Consider the following 18,187-nt stretch of genomic DNA (forward strand, 5'->3'; position numbering starts at 1 on the left):
TAACAAGAGCCTGTGATAAAGTCTTAAGTCATGAGTCTCGATCAGGAATTACCAGAGTGAACATGACAATAAATGAACAACATAAACACAATTTTTTTTTAAATCTCAAGACATTTATCACATATCCTTATGAATCATGTTTTGCACTTATGGTAACTTATGGTTATTGCCATCATGCAGTTTAATGCAAATTTGGTTCACTAGTCACATGGTGTGACAAAGATTCATCACACTACAGATCTGTGTGACTAAAGTGCGTCTCAGAACGTGTGCGTGCAGTGACCCTCACCTCCTCCTGGTTCTCAGAGCCCTGCTCGCCAGCCAGGTCCTGCTGACCCAGGCCAGGGTCCTCCTCCCCGGGCTCAGCCATGAACGGGGGCTTGTCCTCCTGAGAAATCCACTCCTGGTACACCCGAACCACCCTGCGCATGGCTGCTGCTTCACACATTGGCAACAGGAAAGCCTGGACAGACAGCCGCACACACGCACGCACGCGTGTTCACGTCGGACATTATTAGTTTCACTGATATACTCTTCTTCCATAAGGCCATGGACAGTAATGGGTATCAGGCAGCTGAGTGTTGTTGAAGGTTTGCGGAACGGACCCCTGGGATGGTCTGAAACTCAACCTTACACCAGAGCTTAATCGATCTGGGCAATCGATTTCTGGGCAAGCATTTCTGACTACAGTTAATAAGGTGTTTTCCTGCTCCAATTAACCTGATTCTCTTCGTGAAGGACCTCATGAAAATGCATTTATCAACATGTGTGTACGTGTGTTAGTGTTAACAGCGAAAGCACTGAGCGAACTTCCTATCATTATTCTGTCAGAATCTGGACACTCTTCCTCCATGTAAATCAATGACAGTACAAGTTTGAACCCTCAGCAGCGGAACCATGAGGCTAAAACCACTTCCTCCTTATGTTCATTATACACTGTTTGTCCGCTGCTCTGCTCCTTGTGGAGTTGCTACCTGCCGGAAGATCTCGGTGATGAAGTTGACGTTGGTCCTGCAGGAGCAGAGGACGCGGCGGACCACCTCGATGTCGGTGAGGTGCTCCTCATCCATGCTGCACAGGCTGGAGGAGCTGGGCTCCCTCTCCGTCAGCGTGCTGGTGTTGGAGTGCGACTGTTCGGCCTCCACACCTCCTCCGCCCTCCAGTGCATCCGCCCGGGGACAGGCATCCTCTGCCCGTGCCGCCAATCCTGCCGCGGCTCTCTGGAACGCACCCACGCCACGCCCCACCCAGTTACTCTGTGTGTGTGTGTGTGTGTGTGTGTGTGTGTGTGTGTGTGTGTGTGTGTGTGTGTGCGCGCGCGCGCATGTACTTTTCAGACTTAGCATCTTAGTATAGATTCACTTCTTCACACAGTAAGTGGTGTGTTTGTGTGCGCGGTTTTGTTTAGCGAGTTTCGCCCACCTCCTATGAAATAGAGCCAAACACTATGTATGTTATGTGTGTGTGTGCGCGTGACAGAAAGAGAGTGTGAGTGTAAATGTCTCTGCATGATTTCAGGACTCTGTGATCAGCTGTGAACCTCTCGTTCAGTTGTGCTTGTGCCTAGACACAATTGATTTGTGATGCAGTGGAGCAACATTGTGGAGCAATATAATGGAGCAATATAGTGCTGCCTGAGAGCCCGACCGTGGCCATGCAGAGTTTCGCACCTGGATGTTCTTTGGCACATTTTCTCCATCCACTCCGGGGATGTGGGTCCCTGCGTTGGCCCTGGGCTCCAGCCAGAAGGAAACCAGCCAGCGGATGAAGATGACTCTGGCATTGAGGAAGTTCTCTTTAGTGCAGTACAGCGCTTCGTTAGTCTCGGGGTCTCTCTTTACAACTACATACCCAGGCTTTGCCCTCATCGGGGGAACCTCTATAGTAATATTTCAGAGGCAGGGAAAGAGGGGGAGTGGGAGACAGACAGACAGACAGACAGACAGACAGACAAACACCAACACAGGTTCAAAAAAAGCAAAGAAAAACAGTTCACACTTCAAGAAGATAAACAACATAACATTTCCTCTCTCCACAGACTCTTACCTAGAATAGGACTGTACAAACTCGTCTCTTTGGAGAAGTTGGGGAAGATGTGGGACAGGTAATACTTCTTAAAGTTGGAGAAGAGGAAAGCGAAACCCTTCTCATGGTTCTCCTTACACTTCCACTCCAGACTTTTGGCCTGGGAGGAGACACCAGAGAGGCACAGTGTCAGCACGAGCTCAGTGTTCTGGGCCGCACGGGGACGGTGGAGGCAGGCAGTGTGTGGTGGTGCAGCCTTTACACAGCGTGACACTGGGATACAAACACCTAACGCTCCCAAGACATATTAAAACACCTCTCACTGTGTCTGACATTTCCCCTCTCCCCCTCTCTCTCTCGTTCTCTCCCCATCGCTCTTCTCCTTTTTCTTTCTCTCTCTTTTGTTCTTTCATCTCTTTCTTTTTCTCTTTTGTTCTCTCTTCTCTCTCACTGTACACAGATCTTGGATCAGTCAGACACAGCTGGAATCGGTGGGTCTCTGCGGCTCATGCCAAGCGTCCCGAGCAGCTGCAGCAGAGTTAGTGTTAGGGGGAGGAGTACCTGGTTTACCATGTATTTCAGCAGGGCCTCCAGGAAGTAGCCGGTGAGGTCCTCCTGAGCCTTGTCCCCGGACTGGGGCAGCACCAGTGGACTGATCTCCTCCGGAGAGACTTGTGCTGTGGACCAGGACACAAGAAACATGAAGTGTGCTCTCCGCCATGGGAAACCACTGTGTCCACAATGGGCCACTACCATCTGTGCCATGTCGGTGGACAGCCACCCTGGCCTCCTGTTTGGCCGGCAGATCGTTTTTTTCCTGCTTCTGAACTCCATTTTCACATCAGGTCAAAGAACTAGGCCTGCTGTATATTAGGTTTGGGATATGCTGACCGGCTATCGGCCCTCAGAGGGTCTTGGTGACTGACCGTCATTGGCGAGGACCCTCTAGATTGGCTGCCTGTGCAGATGGAATGGATGATGGCGGTCGGTTGGATAGAGTGTTCGGTCTAAATTTGATTCGAAATTATGTAAGCTGCACAAAGGTATTTTGACTCACTGTGGCTTGATCTGCTGAGGCAGGCTAATGTTATATCTTGTTACACCGACAGTAGTTTTGGTTCACTAACTATCTAGAGTACAGAAAGGTATGAAATTTTAAAGCTGCAATTGAAGAGGTGACAGTCACTCAGGGCCCGGTATACTCCTTCTTATAAGACTTCTTATAAGAAGTCTACACCTACAGGAAACAGCGGTTTCGAGTCATTTTCTTTTGTCCAGGCGCTGAACATACATGTGTGTCGTTCATCGGCTGTAGTCGGGTGTGTTCGAGTGTTAATACACGAAAATGACAAGGGACCACAGTGAGCTGAAGTTGGTCACTCGTCGGTCACCGTTGGCTCCTTGGTGTCGGTTTTGGTGTGTGCCTAGCCTGAGTGCTGCTCTCAACCCTCGGCAGAAGAGTGAAAGAAAACTAAGGCAAATGCACAATGATGGCAAGGTAACAGTTACTGACACCTCATACACCTTTTATTAGGTTCACAAACTTAAGCTCATATACACACATCTGATGCCATGAGCAGTTTTTATCAGCCGCTCCCTACCCATTAAAGCAAGACCCATTTCTGGGCAAGGGACTAACGCAGATGTATTTGACAGTGGTGTGGTAGTAGGTGCTACGCTCATATGAGTTTTTGCGCACGTCTCCCTTAACATCTGCCTAACCGCGGCCCTGTGGTCAGAACTGGCCAATAATGGAGGGCTAGAGGATGGCTCACATTAACCTGCAAACTGATTGGTTATAGACTGCAAATGTACACCTATAAGGTGTACCAACAAGGAAGTGGTAAAGTTCCTAATAATGTTTCATGGAATCCATTGTAGACATAGAAAGTTTACCCAAGAAACAGCACATGGAGAACTGCCAAGCTTTGTGTGAGAGAGCACGAGAGAGAGACTAACCCTCCTGCAGGTTAAGGGTAGGACTGATCAGGTTGTCCAGTGTCCGAGGGCCGAGCTCAGACTGTGGGGCCGGGAATCCAGGGATAAGGCAGGCAAAGAGCCAGAGCTGCTCTCTGAGAGCGTTACCCTGCAGAGCCTGCAGCCACAGCAGGAAGAGACGCACTCCCTCCCTCCGGATCTGCGGTCACACACACAAAGGCAAGAAAGTGTATTCACACACATAGTCAAGAAAGTATCCACACACAATAATAAAAATTTATGCTAACCCACACTCAAGAAAGTTTAGACATAGAAATATAAAAGTAGCGACAACCATTTGTATCACATATTACATCTGCAAATCTGCAGACATCTGCAAATAACATCTACAAATATGCAGATGCAAAGAAATGTTTTATTACTATAAAACAGGTCCCAACAGTATTAGATGTGTGCGCGCACATTACTATAAAATAAGTCACAACAGTATTAGATGTGTGTGTATTACTATAAAACAGTATTAGATGTGTGTGTGCGTGCGTGTGTGTGTGCGCATGAGAGAGACTATAAAACAGGTCCCAACAGTATTAAATGTGTCTGATTTACTATAAAACAGGGCCCTGATGACATTTATAAATGAGTCATTGGCAGAAGCAGGAAATTCACACCTTCAGGGAGTTCCCTGTATGCAGAAGTTTCTTCAGGATGAGACCTATGGGGGGGGGGGGGGGGGGGGGGGAGGAGAAGCATTCATAAAAACATTATATGCTCAGAAAACACAGTTTCTCTCTCTCTCTCACACACACACACACACACACACACACACACACACACACACACAGCTTGTGAGAGCTCTCGGTCAGAGCTGGGTGTGGCTTGGCACCAGCTCCTTGGCATTCTCTGAGTTTCTCTTGGTGGTCTGTGTATCCTACTGACAACAGGTCTCGAGGCAGTGGAAAAGGAGAGACCACCTTCGGTCGAGTTAAGCTCGGCTAAGCTCGCGCTGGGGCATCCAGGCATACGAAAGACTATAGAAACATTCTCAGAGGGAATTGGAGATGCCCTGGCTGGCAGTGTGAGCAGTGCAGACAGATTTAAACACCAATATATTCACCGATGCTGTGGAACTGCCATCTCCCTTGCACCCTCTCTGGCAACAGCTGCAAAATTTTCTGTAAGAAAATAAACAGGTTACTCTTACTTTGACAATTGTTTCAAGGGTTTATTTAACACTGGGTTTATGAGGCACTGACCAAAAGAATAACCAAACTACCTTGCATGAAACCCTGGATTGTTTATTACTTCTATATATATGAAAAACAGTCCACGCACACACACAAGCACACACACACAGACAGTAAAATGTAGTAATAAATGTTATATACTATGTTATACTAAGAAATGTTATACTATATTACCCCTTTAAGCATGTAGTAAGGATTGCTAAGAGAACACGCTGCCCAGTGGCATTTCAAAACTTGGCTGTGCAGATGAGAGTGCTTTCTGTCTAAGCCCCTATGCATTCTATAATAGCATGTTGCAATAGCCCAGCAGAACGGTGCAATGTTCAACCACTAAGCTCAGCGCTACGAGACCACTCAGGCATGTCCGTTAACAGCTTCACCAAGCACGGCCCAGTCCTGCTTTGTAGCAGGGGTCCGAGAGCTGGAATCGCTGTGCAACCTAACCCCTGACTCAGAGCTTGGTGTGGTGAGGAGTACCTGGACTTGGCTGAAGAAAATGTATTTCAGGCTTACAGTTTCGTGTGTGTGTGTGTGTGTGTGTGTGTGCATTCCAGAAGGAAAACTTTAGTTAGCCTGATTTGAATTTATCTTAATCACCCCTACTTTTGTTTGGATTTAAGAGAGCAAACAGGGAGTGTGCACACATGCACTCATGCACGCACACACACGCACACACCCCTATATGTCCATGAATCTGTGGCATGTTACATTAGCTGGGAATTAGAAGGGAATTGGTGCTTTCCCCAAGCCCCTCCCACTGAATGATGAGGATAATCAGATGAAGCCTAGGATATCTGTCCCTGCCTAGCACGCCGGGCCTGTTGCAGGCGGAAGCTCCACCTGTCAGCTCGCTTCTGAGCCAAGAGGACAAAAGGCAGTCTGCATTTCTTACCTCAAATATGAAAAGAATGGAGTCAAGCTCTTCCCTTTGCGATTTGTGACCTAGCACAGAGGAAAATGTCATTTCAGGGCCAGTGATCTCAAAGGACTAAAACAGAAGAAGACATCCCACAGCACACTGTGGCACGGTCAAATATTAATAGCCAAACAAAGCAAGCATTAAGAATACCAGGGTATTATACCCAATCATCATGCTTTAAAAAAGGCCTGAATAGTAACCTCAGGGCATCAGGCAGACAAGATATGCACAATCGATCATTATAAAAGCAGTTAGGTGGAGCATAAAAGCTTTAATGGAAGATCAACAACCCATTAAAATGCAGATGAGGGCTGCTAATTTGGGGGGGGCTCTGTCATAAACAGTACCTGGTTCATTGGGAACAGATGAACACAGGGCAGTGCTCAGAGCTCATACTGTCTCATTTTGCAGGTACTATGATCTGTGTGACAGGGATTCAGACCCAGAGAACAGGCCATGCTTTTCCATAACAATTTCATGGAGTTGGATCATTACAATTAATCTCACACACACTCTAGCATTGTGAAGACAACACACACTAATTAGGGGCAACACAATCCTTTTGCATAGGTGCAGAATAAAAAAAAAAATAAAATAAAAATAAAAATAAAAAAAAAAGGTCTGACATCAGGCTTATAGACCTTTTCAACAGCAGAAGAGAGGGTGGTCGCAAAATTAAAGTGAGTTAACGGGTCAGAATAAATACTCACCTTTCTGTTTCAAGTTAACTTCGATGCTAACAAAGTTCTCAAAAAAGACATAATAGATATGGGAGTAGTTCTGATCAAAGAAGTGCTTGAGTTCGGCTGGCTCTGCGTTTTCTGTTGAGGAAGAAAAACAAATTATGATACTATTAAAGAATTGCAGTTACATGGCAAAACATCAAAAGATGAAGCAATTACTCACTTCAAAATAAAACAAATAACAAAAAAAAAAAAAAATAGTGACAAGTAAATATTGGTTATCTGCCCGAATCTGAACACAGTGTGTTCCCAGTCTACAGCAAATGTTCTGTGATGCCCCTTAACTTGGGAGGTGGCTCAAGGTCACCAATTACAAAGCATCATGGGGCAGTCTGATAGGCCAACAGATAGGAAAGCTGGTAACGGGGGGAGGGCGCGCATGTCGCCCTGGGTCTCGCCCCCTTGGCCCTGGAAACCTTCTTACACCAGACAGGCAGGAGACCTTAAAAGGAAAGGGCACAAACAAAGTGGGGCAGTGCTTGAAGAGCCAGGACTAAACAGGAAACGTCAAAGCTCTCGTCATCTCCTCTTTACCTCCGCAGAGAGGGAGCGAGGTAGGGGACAGTTGGACAGTGTCCGCGTCACTGTAATCCATAGCGCCCTAGCTATCCACAAGCTCCGTCTCCTGCCGCCTTCCTTCTCAAACAAACGCTTTATCCGTGTCCTGTTGTCCCTTCAAACACAACACGAGAGGCTCTTGACGGATGAGGAAGAGGATGAATAGTGTGGCCAAGCAACACAAGTCAATATTTGGGCTTGCCCTTTTGCTAGGCTCAGAAAAGGTGGTCTCCTTCGCACCACTCAGGACCCGGCCTCTCTATTCAGGTAGGGCTGCTGTCATACACAGTGATGCGCGCGCCCCCCACACACAAACACACACCCCTGCCCCCCTGCACACACCCACCTGCCATTTATAGGCCTTCATATAAACATGAGCTAACCAAGACCCAGGAAAAAGATAGAGCCGGTATGCGCACACACGCACACTCCAAACATGCATGTGCACGTCCGTTTAGGATGCAGTGATCACAGAAATCACCAAACAACTCATCTTTCTACCAGATAAACGCTGGGTGGTAGAAGCATGCTGACGTGCTAGTGAGTGCATGTCAATGCACCCCACCCTCACAACTCTGAAGGACGTTACAAAGGAATGTGGGATATCCTCAATCTTCAAAATAGGGAAACACCTTGTGCCGAGGCCGTCGTGTGCTTGCTGTCACGCTCTAAATACCGTAGAGTCCTGACACAGAAAGCAGGCCAGAATGCGGCTGACGTTGAGAAGTGGCCCACAAGACAAAAGCAGTACTAGTCAAGCAGGTGACTCAGTCACTGCTCTTACTGATTAAACAAGTACACACAATTTCTGGTCACATGGCAAGAAAGGCCACATAGTTTCACAAACTCCTCCGACATGTTTTTAGTTTGCCCCACTAAAAGTTGGATGCTCAATTAACGTCAAATAAAAATAACAGTAATAGTGGAGCGGCAATGACCAGTGAAAGGAAGAGAAATAAAGGCACCACGGAGACATCTGACAATGAACAGTCTGCGGTAAAGATGCGGCTAATGTGGCAGTCCGGCAGCAAAATGCTCAACAACGACGAGCTGCACCTGAAAACATTGAAATCCACTTGAAAACCGCCCTGGGACAGAAGCCACATTTTCAGAAAAAGAGCAACAGAATTCTTAAAGATATTAAAGGAGAGAACTATCATATCACAGAACTGTACAAATGAAACTAGCATGTCCCTGAAAGGGCTGAATTGCGGACTGAATGAGTGCACGGGGTGCTTTTGCTGCAGTCGGCAGGGAACGTCAATCCTAGATCCATCGCGATAAAATACTGCACGTATAGAATGAAGGAAGAGGTCATCTGAAAGGCTTGAACGAAAAAAGGAAGCGATGATTATCCTCTAGTGGAGCTTAAGAAAAGAAAGGATGGGAATGTTCTTGAGGTGACGCAGGCCTCCAGACTTCCCAGCCAGCGTGTCTGCGTGTGGGCTGTGAGGATGGGATACATTTGTACCACACAGTTGAAGAAGCCTTGTAGGGCATGGGGCTGACTCCATGTTACACGCTAAGACGAACATGGCTGGGGAAGGCACAGCCGAACAACTGGAGCGACACTTCAGGGAAGTTAACGGGGTCGTAGAAGCAGCCAAACTGGCAGGTTTCAGAGAACTACTGCGCCTTAGATTATGGCTAAAGGTTTGCTGTGTCTGCTTTATTTGTGTCTAAGCAGGTAGAGATATTAACTTATTTCAAAAGATATGCTAGAATTATCCTATCAGAAAGTTAGGGAACACTAATTTGTAAATGTACATTTACAACCCAAAATTCAGCAAATAAGAAAACAACTTTTCTAAAATCTGAAAGATGTTATTGATGTCTAGAAAGATCTTATCCCAACATAAAGAACTAGACTTATTTTTCCTTCCCACATTCAATACAGATTACTTAATTATGTTTAGTGGAGTTACAACAAGGGTCACTGATGTTGACATAGGAACAATTAAAAACTTAGTGACCATCCTACAGTATTAACAGTGGATTTAAGTTGTAAACCCAAAAATACAACATGGACATTTAATTGTAGTCTAGTTAATAACCCATCTCATAATTACAAATTAAAGAGGAAATTTGTTTTTACTCAAAAAACAATGATGAAGCCTCACCTCATGTTCTCTGGGATGCTGCTAAAATAGATTATCTTAATTCCAATAGAAAATGCTATAGAAATTATAAAGTGAATTAAAACAACCAAAGCCAGGTTGTAGCAACAAAGCTGAAAAGGGCAAATTGAAATTAATATGATACATGCTCAGCAAATTGAAAAAAAGATTATGCACTATGAAAGTGGATCCAGATCAATGAAACTACTATCTATGAAATTAACAAAACTACAGACCAATAGTTCAATCCATTAAAGATCTCATAAAGAAAATTATACAAAGTAAACCAGATAATATTCACAAAACATTTGAAAAAATGTCCATAAGAGTCTCCAAAAATAAATAAATAAATGAAGGAATGAATGAAGTGGAGCATAAAATCCCTCGTCATGCAGATCATATTCTGATTTATCTGGGTAATCCCACCAATTCTCTACCTGATCTAATTAATCAGTTCCAGGATTTTGCCCTGTCAGATAAATGTCAGTAAAACAGAAATTATTCCTTATAACTATGAGCCTTCAACATATATTACAGATAGGAGGGAGCCCTGTGAAATGGATTACAAAAAAAAAAAATCAATCAAATATCTTGGAGTCTCTTAGAACAAAAAAAGCAGAAAGAATCAATGGACCTCAGATAAAGATGAGAGAAGATTTAAAGAAACATCATTCTTTTTCAACATCAGTCCTAGAATTAACTCACTTAAAATGAAAGGAAACAAGTACACAGAAGTTGACTGAAAGAAAGGTAATGCCCCATTTGTGCACATCATGTCCAAGGCCATGGACAGACAATGAATACTTTCCTTGGCCCTGCTCATGGCTATATGGCTGGAGAGAGAGAATCCAAGGGAACAGCACTGAGGGGAAGGGTGCAGGCAGGCTAATGGCATTTTAAGACCACTCGGAAATGGTCATTATCTAAAATGGAACACGCAGAAGAACCATTATGTTGCAGAGCTCTCTTAAATCTCTCAGAGATTAAATGCATCTTTTATGACAGAAAGCATAGCCATTTGTGATTCACAAATACCCAGAGACGAAATCCAGAAAAGGTCATTACAGCAAAACATAAGGACACATCAAAAACCCTGAATGAAGCTGAAGTGATTTCTCTGCAGCATCAAATGTGAAGAACCCAACACTCTAACTACAATCATGAACTAGACATTCAAACATGGCAGTCTGCTGAGTAGCTTCCCCTTGCTCAATACAAAGAATGACCACTGTTAGCAGTTTTGCAAATACTGGCAGCAGTATTAGCAATTACTTAGCCCAGTGTGCTGAAGAGAGAGAGAGACTCACATTAGATAAGTTAAGTTATTTCAGAGATTTAATGTCATATGGCATTAAGATGACCATAACACTAATAGTCTGCAAAAGTCAGCTAAACTACTTTGTTTTACTGCCAATTTCAGGATGGAAGTCAAACATCCAACCAACCAAAGCTTGATCTGATCACAGTGGGAGTAGCTCCGCAAGATGACTCAGATCACAAACCCATCTGCTCTTCAGACAGCCTACCACACCTCCCCACCTCTACACATAGTAGGCTTATAGAAGACACACAACTTTCAAAGCAAACACAGTCAATGAAGATAGCAAGAATAAAACATCACATATCTGAACATAATATAAACTAGTTTGAGACTTGAATTTAAAATGTAAAAGCTTTACTCAGTCATGCAATCTTCAATCAGCCATGCAGGCCAAACATCAGAGCCCAGGATTTTATCAGGAGGTAGGAACAGATCAGGACATTGACTAATTAAAAATAACAAAATATATTAAAGGCTTTCAACAGAGGTCTTTGCTCCTGGTACGAAATAAAATGAACACAGTCCTTGTTCTGTGCCAGTTCCCTACCACTAACAGGAAGCCTCGGACCAACCCACAGTGCAATAATGGAAACAGCTTCATATGACTGAGCTGCAACTGTGTGCAGAAAAAGTTGAAATTATTATTTTTTGATTTGCACTTCGAGACATATAACCCCCAGCAAAACAAAAACACTCCCTGTCAAGAAGTGTTATGTAAAACGTTTTCAACCTGAACATGCATCAGGAAGCTCGCTGAGCGTAAGAACCAAGCTCCCATAATCCTTTCTCCTTCTCCTGGCTTCCCTGACCAGTCCCAAAGGAAGTGCTCGTTTATTTCTTTTGTTCGTTGACGTCCCACCCAGAGTCAAGCCCTCCACCACAACAGTAGCCTGCTCAACACCCGACTGTGTTCTACTGCCTGTTGATGCCGCACAGCGTATGGCCCTCTTCTTCTGACCCTTCCATCATCATTGGGACATTGGGAAGACAAAATTAACAAATTACAGCCCAGGCTCTGCATCATCGCTGGAGCTACAGAATCAATACATTGTCCCTTCACTCGAGCAGTTATGCAAGTCTGGGAAAATGAAAACGATCAGAGGAACTGCAGTCCACTATACACACCTAAAGTTACTGTCAATATTGAAGACGTGACATGTCATAGCAAAAGTTGAAACCAGTGACTTGCAAACAACACAGTTCTCATCGTACATCTTTCACAGCACACGGGCGTTGATCTTGTATTTAATAGCGTAATGGAAGTGGTATGCAGTGACAAGGAAACGCAGATACAAGCCGAGAGCTGGCCGACCATGCCCGTGTTGTTCTCCCAGTGGCTAGCACTTGGCTTTCTGGTTGGACTGCACTAACCAAAAAATAATGGCCTTAGCGACTCACCAATAACGATTCGTAGATGTTTCAGCCGTGTCAGTACATCCTTTTTAGGGTCCAATACTTTCTGTGTCGATTTCCTCACATCCCCATGGGGCTTTTTGGAGAACATTCCGAGAGCAGAGATTTTGAGAGAACGAGTGCTGATAATCTTCAAATGGTTAACTTGGCTAGCTTAGCCTGCTGCTTAAGTAGAGAAAAAAAAACTGTGCTCGTCAACATTAGAGTTATTGTAGTTTCACACCTTGGTATGTACTAATAAATGTAATAAATGAGAACTTTGAGGAGAGGCGTGCATTTTGCAGGAGGCGAGACAAAAGCAGTTTAACCCCCCCCCCCGTAGGCTCAGTCCCAGCTAGCTACACACCTCTCCTCGGAATACATCTGAAAACATGGCGGAGCTCGGACACGAAAAACAACTTAATTGAAACCAGAGCAATTCAACGCGGGTACTCTACCCCTGGAAAAAGTACAATAAAGTACAATTCTCCCCCTGAAAAAGTAGCTAGATATTTGCGACTAAACTAAACCTATAAAACCAAATATTTAAAAAAAGTTCAGTTTATGCATATTTAGTTTTAATGTTATAAATAGCAGTTAATTAATTCGCCTTTGACGATAGCCTTATGTATTTCACTATTAAATACGTTGACGGGCAGACACTTATTTTAGGTGTATAAATGAAATACAAGTATTATTTTGAAACCTCAGATACAGACATAAATTAAGTGCCTGTGACAGAATCATCTATATTTCATCGATTGACCGCTTGAGTCTAGCGGGAGTTAACTGTAAACATCTTTGCCATCTACTGGTAAATGTAGTTTTCTACCGCCAGTTTTATAGTACATGATAGGGAACATGCAGCGGTTCAAAACTACAGGACCCAGAGTTAAGTACAAACGCGCATTCCGCGCCAGTGCCCCAGCCAGTCCCCCATCTAGGTTTTGTTTAGTGAAACATTGGAATTCGTAACAAATGTAGGGACTAACTAGTCTAACGATTGCCAGTGCAGTATGTCTGAACAATATTAGTTTCATACAGGAATATTGATATTGGGTTCTAAGCATGACAATTGTTTGGCTGTTTTGGGTCTTTCGTCAACGACAAAACACGTAGCTAGCAGCCAGTTTACTAACAAATTAGCTAGCAAGATAGTTGGCGTGCTAATTTAGCGGCTATAGTCAAATTAAACAGGACGATTTCACAATAAAGGGATCGTGTGAACCTAGCTAACGCTATTTTTTGTCTTCTGTGATAAAATGCCAGTGCACACAAAAGAAAAGAAAGACAGCAACCACGAAGACATGGAGGTGGATTTTCCAGAGCAGGAAGGTAGCAGTTCCGACGAGGAAGACTCGGAAACCTCATCCGTGTCTGAAGATGGTGAAAGTTCTGGTAAGGAATGGATTAATTATTTTCACACACAAATAGCCAGATTTATTATTCACTTTCACAATGTCAACAGTTATTCGTTATTACTTGTAATATTCTACGAACAGGACTAAGATTTGTATGAACTTGTCTGTTAATGGATGTCTTGCACTAATTGACATGAGCATGTATCCGTCTACATGTTTAGAAATGGATGATGAGGACTGTGAGAGGAGGAGAATGGAATGTCTGGACGAAATGACTAATCTTGAGAAACAGTTCACAGATCTCAAAGATCAGTGCGTATTCCCTTGTGTACTACTTTATATTTTAATGTACATCCTGATCTGAAAAATTGTCTAGTTGAGTTAAATCTCATACTCTTGGAGTAAACAGTGTTTTGCTGTTTAGGTTATACAAGGAAAGGTTAAGTCAGGTTGATGCCAAACTTCAAGAGGTGATGTCAGGAAAGGCTCCTGAATACTTGGAACCTCTGGCAAACCTTCAGGAAAACATGCAGATTAGAACTAAAGTGGCTGGTGAGAGAATCTCTTAAAAGATCAAAACCATGTATTGCTTCACTGATGGCCCATCTAACTTATTTAAACTTTTTAAACAATTGGTGAAAAGGCTACCATGCTCCAAAGTATTAATATATGTAATTTTTGGATGAAGGATGAGTCATGTTCTGTCACATTTGCAGGCATCTACAGGGAACTTTGCTTGGAGTCAGTGAAGCATAAATATGACTGTGAAATTCAGGCAGCTTTCCAGCACTGGGAGGTGAGCTCTTTTATCAGAAAGAAATCTGTTTATTTCAAGTTCAAAGAGTTTGACCATGTTCTTCAATCTTTGCTGGTTTTTGAAGTTGCATATGTTACATTTTCTAGAGTGAGAAACTGCTACTGCTCGACACAGTTCAGACAGAACTGGAGGAGAAAATTAGACGTTTGGAAGAGGATCGCCACAGTATAGATATTACCTCAGGTATTGTGGCTATTGGAGTAAAGATATTACCTCTGTTACTGGAGCTATCTGAGCAGTGATATCACTTGATGTACTGGGGCTGTCAGCATGCAGATATTACTTCAGGCAGTAAAGGTATCAGAGTATAGATATTACCTCAGTTACTGTGGCCAACATAGTATATATCAGTGTATACCTTTAGGTGCTGGAGGCCATCACAGTACGCATAAAACCTCAGATACTAGCATTGTCAAAATTTGCTAGCTTTTATTGTTACTCTGCTTGTGTTTCCAACAGAACTGTGGAATGATGAACTACAATCAAGGAAAAACAAGAAGAAAGATCCATTCAGTCCAGACAAAAAAAAAAAACCTGTTGTTGTGTCTGATATCCTTTATTCTAAGCTGTCTGACATCACATAATTGCTCGTTGTGCAGTTATAGAATCATGCATCTGTATCAATATTTCTTAACATGGGTACGACCATATATTGTTTACATGTTGCAAGATTTGGACATATTGGAGGACTGGACTGCCATCCGGAAGGTCGGTAAACTATCCCAACTTTCATATTTACATCATGTGAGCACACTTAAATAACGATTATATGTTTTGCAGGCTATGGCTACTTTAGGACCTCACAGAGTCAAAACCGATGGTAGGTTTACATGTGCATCAAAGCATTAGTAGTATTTATCCTTCTTGCCTGTTAAAGGTTTAATATTTATTAAAGCCTTGCCTCTACATCAGAACAGACTCTGGACCTTTTGTTTCAGTCTCTTCTTCAAAGAGTGACAAACACCAGCATACTGCTCGCTCAGAAGATGGACGCCTGTTCTATGATGGTGAATGGTACAGTCGAGGACAGACCATCTGTATAGACAAGAAGGATGAGTATCCTACAAGGTGGGTTGTACTGCTTTGCTATAATATGATGTGGCATATCAACTCATTCATTATCTGCCTACATCACTTTATCCACACCTTTGCTTGTTAATTTGTACATCTCTCTCTAGTGCTATAATAACTACAATCAATCATGATGAAGTCTGGTTTAAACGTGTGGATGGCAGCAAATCCAAGCTCTACATCTCTCAACTTCAGAAAGGCAAATACACCATCAAACACACCTGATGCCAGCTAAATCCTCAGCAACCACTTCATTTTTTAAAAACATATCCAAGGGTAGCATTTAATACTGCCATTTTGTGTAAAGTGTAGTGCAGTTTAAAGATATTTGCTTTCAAACCAATCTCTTTGTGAAGTGAGTCATTTAAAGCTGTGTGTAAGGGGAAGAAAAAGTGCTTGTCTCAGTTTGTTGAATGCAGTTCCTTTTATGAAACTGGCTCTTGGTGCCCGAACAAATAACACATACTTCAGATATTATTTTTCTGCTAAGGTCAGATCATTTTTGTAATTTTTGTAGTTGTTTATGACCACTCATCCACCTATTTAATGTTTTCATACTATTTTTGTGCTTCATTATTGTTTTAAGGTGACCTTTACATTTTGTAAATACACTCCTCTACTGCCTCCTGGAACAGTGTTACTCTGTTCTCTACACCATTATTGATTTATATATATATATATATATAAATCAGGTAATTACACATAGTGCAAAGTAATTGTATGTGTGAAAGAAGTTTACATTACAATCAGGAATTGTGAAAACCAACATGACAGCCCTTGGACATGTCCTGAGTTTTGTGGGTTTTTTGTGGTTTTTTTTACCAGTATTAGTTCTTTTCTACTGGCAGTCATAAACCTGTCAGTCATCTACAGTACTTGAGTACTATCCTTTACTCTGGCCTTACAGTCACGTAAGTATACCAGTGATTAGAACCTAATCATTTATGTACAGCCGTTCCATAGGTTACTCTTTATTAAAGTTGCAGCACAACTTCAAGAAGCATTACAGAAATTCATCTGGTTGGTAGTGCGTCTTTTTCATTATGGAACAACAGCGTCCTCTTGTGCTCTATTTTTACCTGCATTTTACGAGTCACTTAATCACACAGCATGTTTGACTTTGCTTTCAGAAAATGGTCATATTTTATATTCATCAATTTATTATTTACGTTTCAGTTCATAGGGTCTGTGTAATCATTTGGAGATGTTCAAAGTGTGGGAATAAGGAAATGTGTTTGTGATGTGACATGAAATTTGAATACTGAATAAAAATGAATGTACTGCAACAATTTTATAACTTATAAAAAAAGCTGAGATTTTATTTTTAGTCATAAATAGCTACTGTTAAATTAATAGCATATCCAAGAATTTTACTGGTCCTAAACTGTCTGGTGAAACTTGTTAACACTTATGTTTACTAACCCCAACTACAAAAAGAAATGTCATGTAATAGCAATAGAAAAATATTAAAAGGACAATAATGACTATATAATGAACAATTTTGTTAACACACACATTCTAAAGCAAATGTCACTCAGTCCCTTGCTGCATTCTATTGATCTGAGGGCTTCCACATTGTCACAAAAAAGGTCAATAACTTCATAGACTTAATTAATCCAACTAGTAGTTCACTGCATTAAACCCAAGATAGAGTTATGCTCTTTTGGGAAAGTATATATGTTTAACCCTTCTAGTGTAATATGACACATAGTTCATTCAAGTACAGATACTGATAGTGTATTGAACAATAAATATCCATGGGAAAATCCATTCATGATATTAATAGAATACTATTAATGGTATTCTAAAAGAAATATTTGAGATGGGGATAACATTAAAAGATCAAACAAACAATATTTAAACAAAAGTATTTAACAACAAAATAGTTGAAACAGCTGCTTCAACTATTGGTTGGATATGAAACCCATCAAAATTTAAACTGGCTGTTTTAGAGCAGAATGAAGACAAGCCATTCAGTGGTGCTTCCTCCAGGAAAACCTTTTTTTCATTCAGCAGTTATGTTAAAGATCAATGACAGCAACAGTGTATAAGTTATGACAATATGAATTCCTCGGTTTTCTTCCTAAATATTGCCTCTTTACCTGACCTCTCCCAAATTAGCAATCTAAAGAAAGAAAAATCCCACACTGGAAGCAATTTACTTCATGAGTATTCTTGTGCACACAAACACACAAAAAAGAAACAACAATTCATTACTGTGGTCTGAATATCCTAAAACCCGTATTTATAGCTGAATGTCTATTTCAAAGAGCATGTAAGACATTATCCTTGACTGAAGGTCAGAGTTTCCAAAGATTATGTGTAGTTTCTATACTGAATTTCTGTGTGTAAATAAATATATACACAAATCTATAAGGTGGTGTAAATATGTAAATCAAGTGGCGCGTACAGCTTTGTATGGTTATAAGATGTCTGCATCTGAAAGAGACATAGGTGCTCTTGCACAGGAGATCCTGTAGGTTAAACTGAGGCTGTACCTGGTGCGGTACAGCAGGGCGTGCTGTGGTTCTAGCATGCACTGAAGCAGTTCCTCTCCTGCCTGGGCGAGTTCTCATCTAACCTGTGATGAAGGCAGGTGCGCAGGGAGCCATAGCACCTCAAACAGTGAGAGCCCCATGCCAAGGGCCAACACCAAGCACAGCATTTATCTCTTCAAGTGA

General features: G+C 42.3%; 3 protein-coding genes across 11 annotated transcripts in view; 1 reads left to right on the top strand and 2 right to left on the bottom strand.

Moving 5' to 3' along the window:
* Nucleotides 1-12,624, bottom strand: part of ralgapa1 (Ral GTPase activating protein catalytic subunit alpha 1) — a 51,785-nt gene extending 39,161 nt beyond the window's left edge. For 5 of the 6 annotated variants that reach the window (XM_035532521.1, XM_035532520.1, XM_035532517.1 and 2 more), the window contains exons 1-11: nt 12,264-12,624; nt 6,837-6,947; nt 6,100-6,149; nt 5,078-5,135; nt 4,632-4,675; nt 3,985-4,162; nt 2,587-2,702; nt 2,047-2,185; nt 1,671-1,879; nt 975-1,220; nt 290-463 (exon numbers count right to left, since the gene is read on the bottom strand). In XM_035532521.1, the coding sequence (XP_035388414.1) occupies nt 290-463; nt 975-1,220; nt 1,671-1,879; nt 2,047-2,185; nt 2,587-2,702; nt 3,985-4,162; nt 4,632-4,675; nt 5,078-5,135; nt 6,100-6,149; nt 6,837-6,947; nt 12,264-12,369 (1,431 nt within the window). In that variant the 5' untranslated portion in view covers nt 12,370-12,624. The remainder of the gene's footprint in view (nt 1-289; nt 464-974; nt 1,221-1,670; nt 1,880-2,046; nt 2,186-2,586; nt 2,703-3,984; nt 4,163-4,631; nt 4,676-5,077; nt 5,136-6,099; nt 6,150-6,836; nt 6,948-12,263) is intronic. The other variant, XM_035532518.1, reaches the window with a different exon arrangement.
* Nucleotides 12,625-13,171: 547 nt separating this feature from the next.
* On the top strand, nt 13,172-16,990 carry brms1la (BRMS1 like transcriptional repressor a). Of its 2 annotated transcripts, XM_026999909.2 has the most exons (11): nt 13,172-13,237; nt 13,527-13,655; nt 13,840-13,930; nt 14,043-14,170; nt 14,335-14,414; nt 14,522-14,618; nt 14,895-14,984; nt 15,079-15,143; nt 15,216-15,255; nt 15,374-15,503; nt 15,614-16,990. In XM_026999909.2, exons 2-11 carry the CDS (start codon nt 13,565-13,567, stop codon nt 15,729-15,731), a joined length of 930 nt encoding a protein of 309 aa, XP_026855710.1. In that variant the 5' UTR covers nt 13,172-13,237; nt 13,527-13,564; the 3' UTR covers nt 15,732-16,990. The 2 variants fall into 2 exon arrangements, with proteins under 2 accessions (XP_026855710.1, XP_026855709.2); XM_026999908.2 differs by having other exon boundaries at nt 13,176-13,655.
* The window catches only part of lrrc57 (leucine rich repeat containing 57), a 10,057-nt gene continuing 8,804 nt past the window's right edge, over nt 16,935-18,187 (bottom strand). For all 3 annotated transcript variants that reach the window (XM_026999911.2, XM_026999910.2, XM_026999912.2), the window contains exon 6: nt 16,935-18,187. This exon is cut by the window's right edge and continues 34 nt beyond it. In XM_026999911.2, the coding sequence (XP_026855712.1) occupies nt 18,180-18,187 (8 nt within the window). In that variant the 3' untranslated portion in view covers nt 16,935-18,179.

Source organism: Electrophorus electricus, chromosome 13 (assembly GCF_013358815.1).
Source record: "Electrophorus electricus isolate fEleEle1 chromosome 13, fEleEle1.pri, whole genome shotgun sequence".
NCBI lineage: Eukaryota > Metazoa > Chordata > Actinopteri > Gymnotiformes > Gymnotidae > Electrophorus > Electrophorus electricus.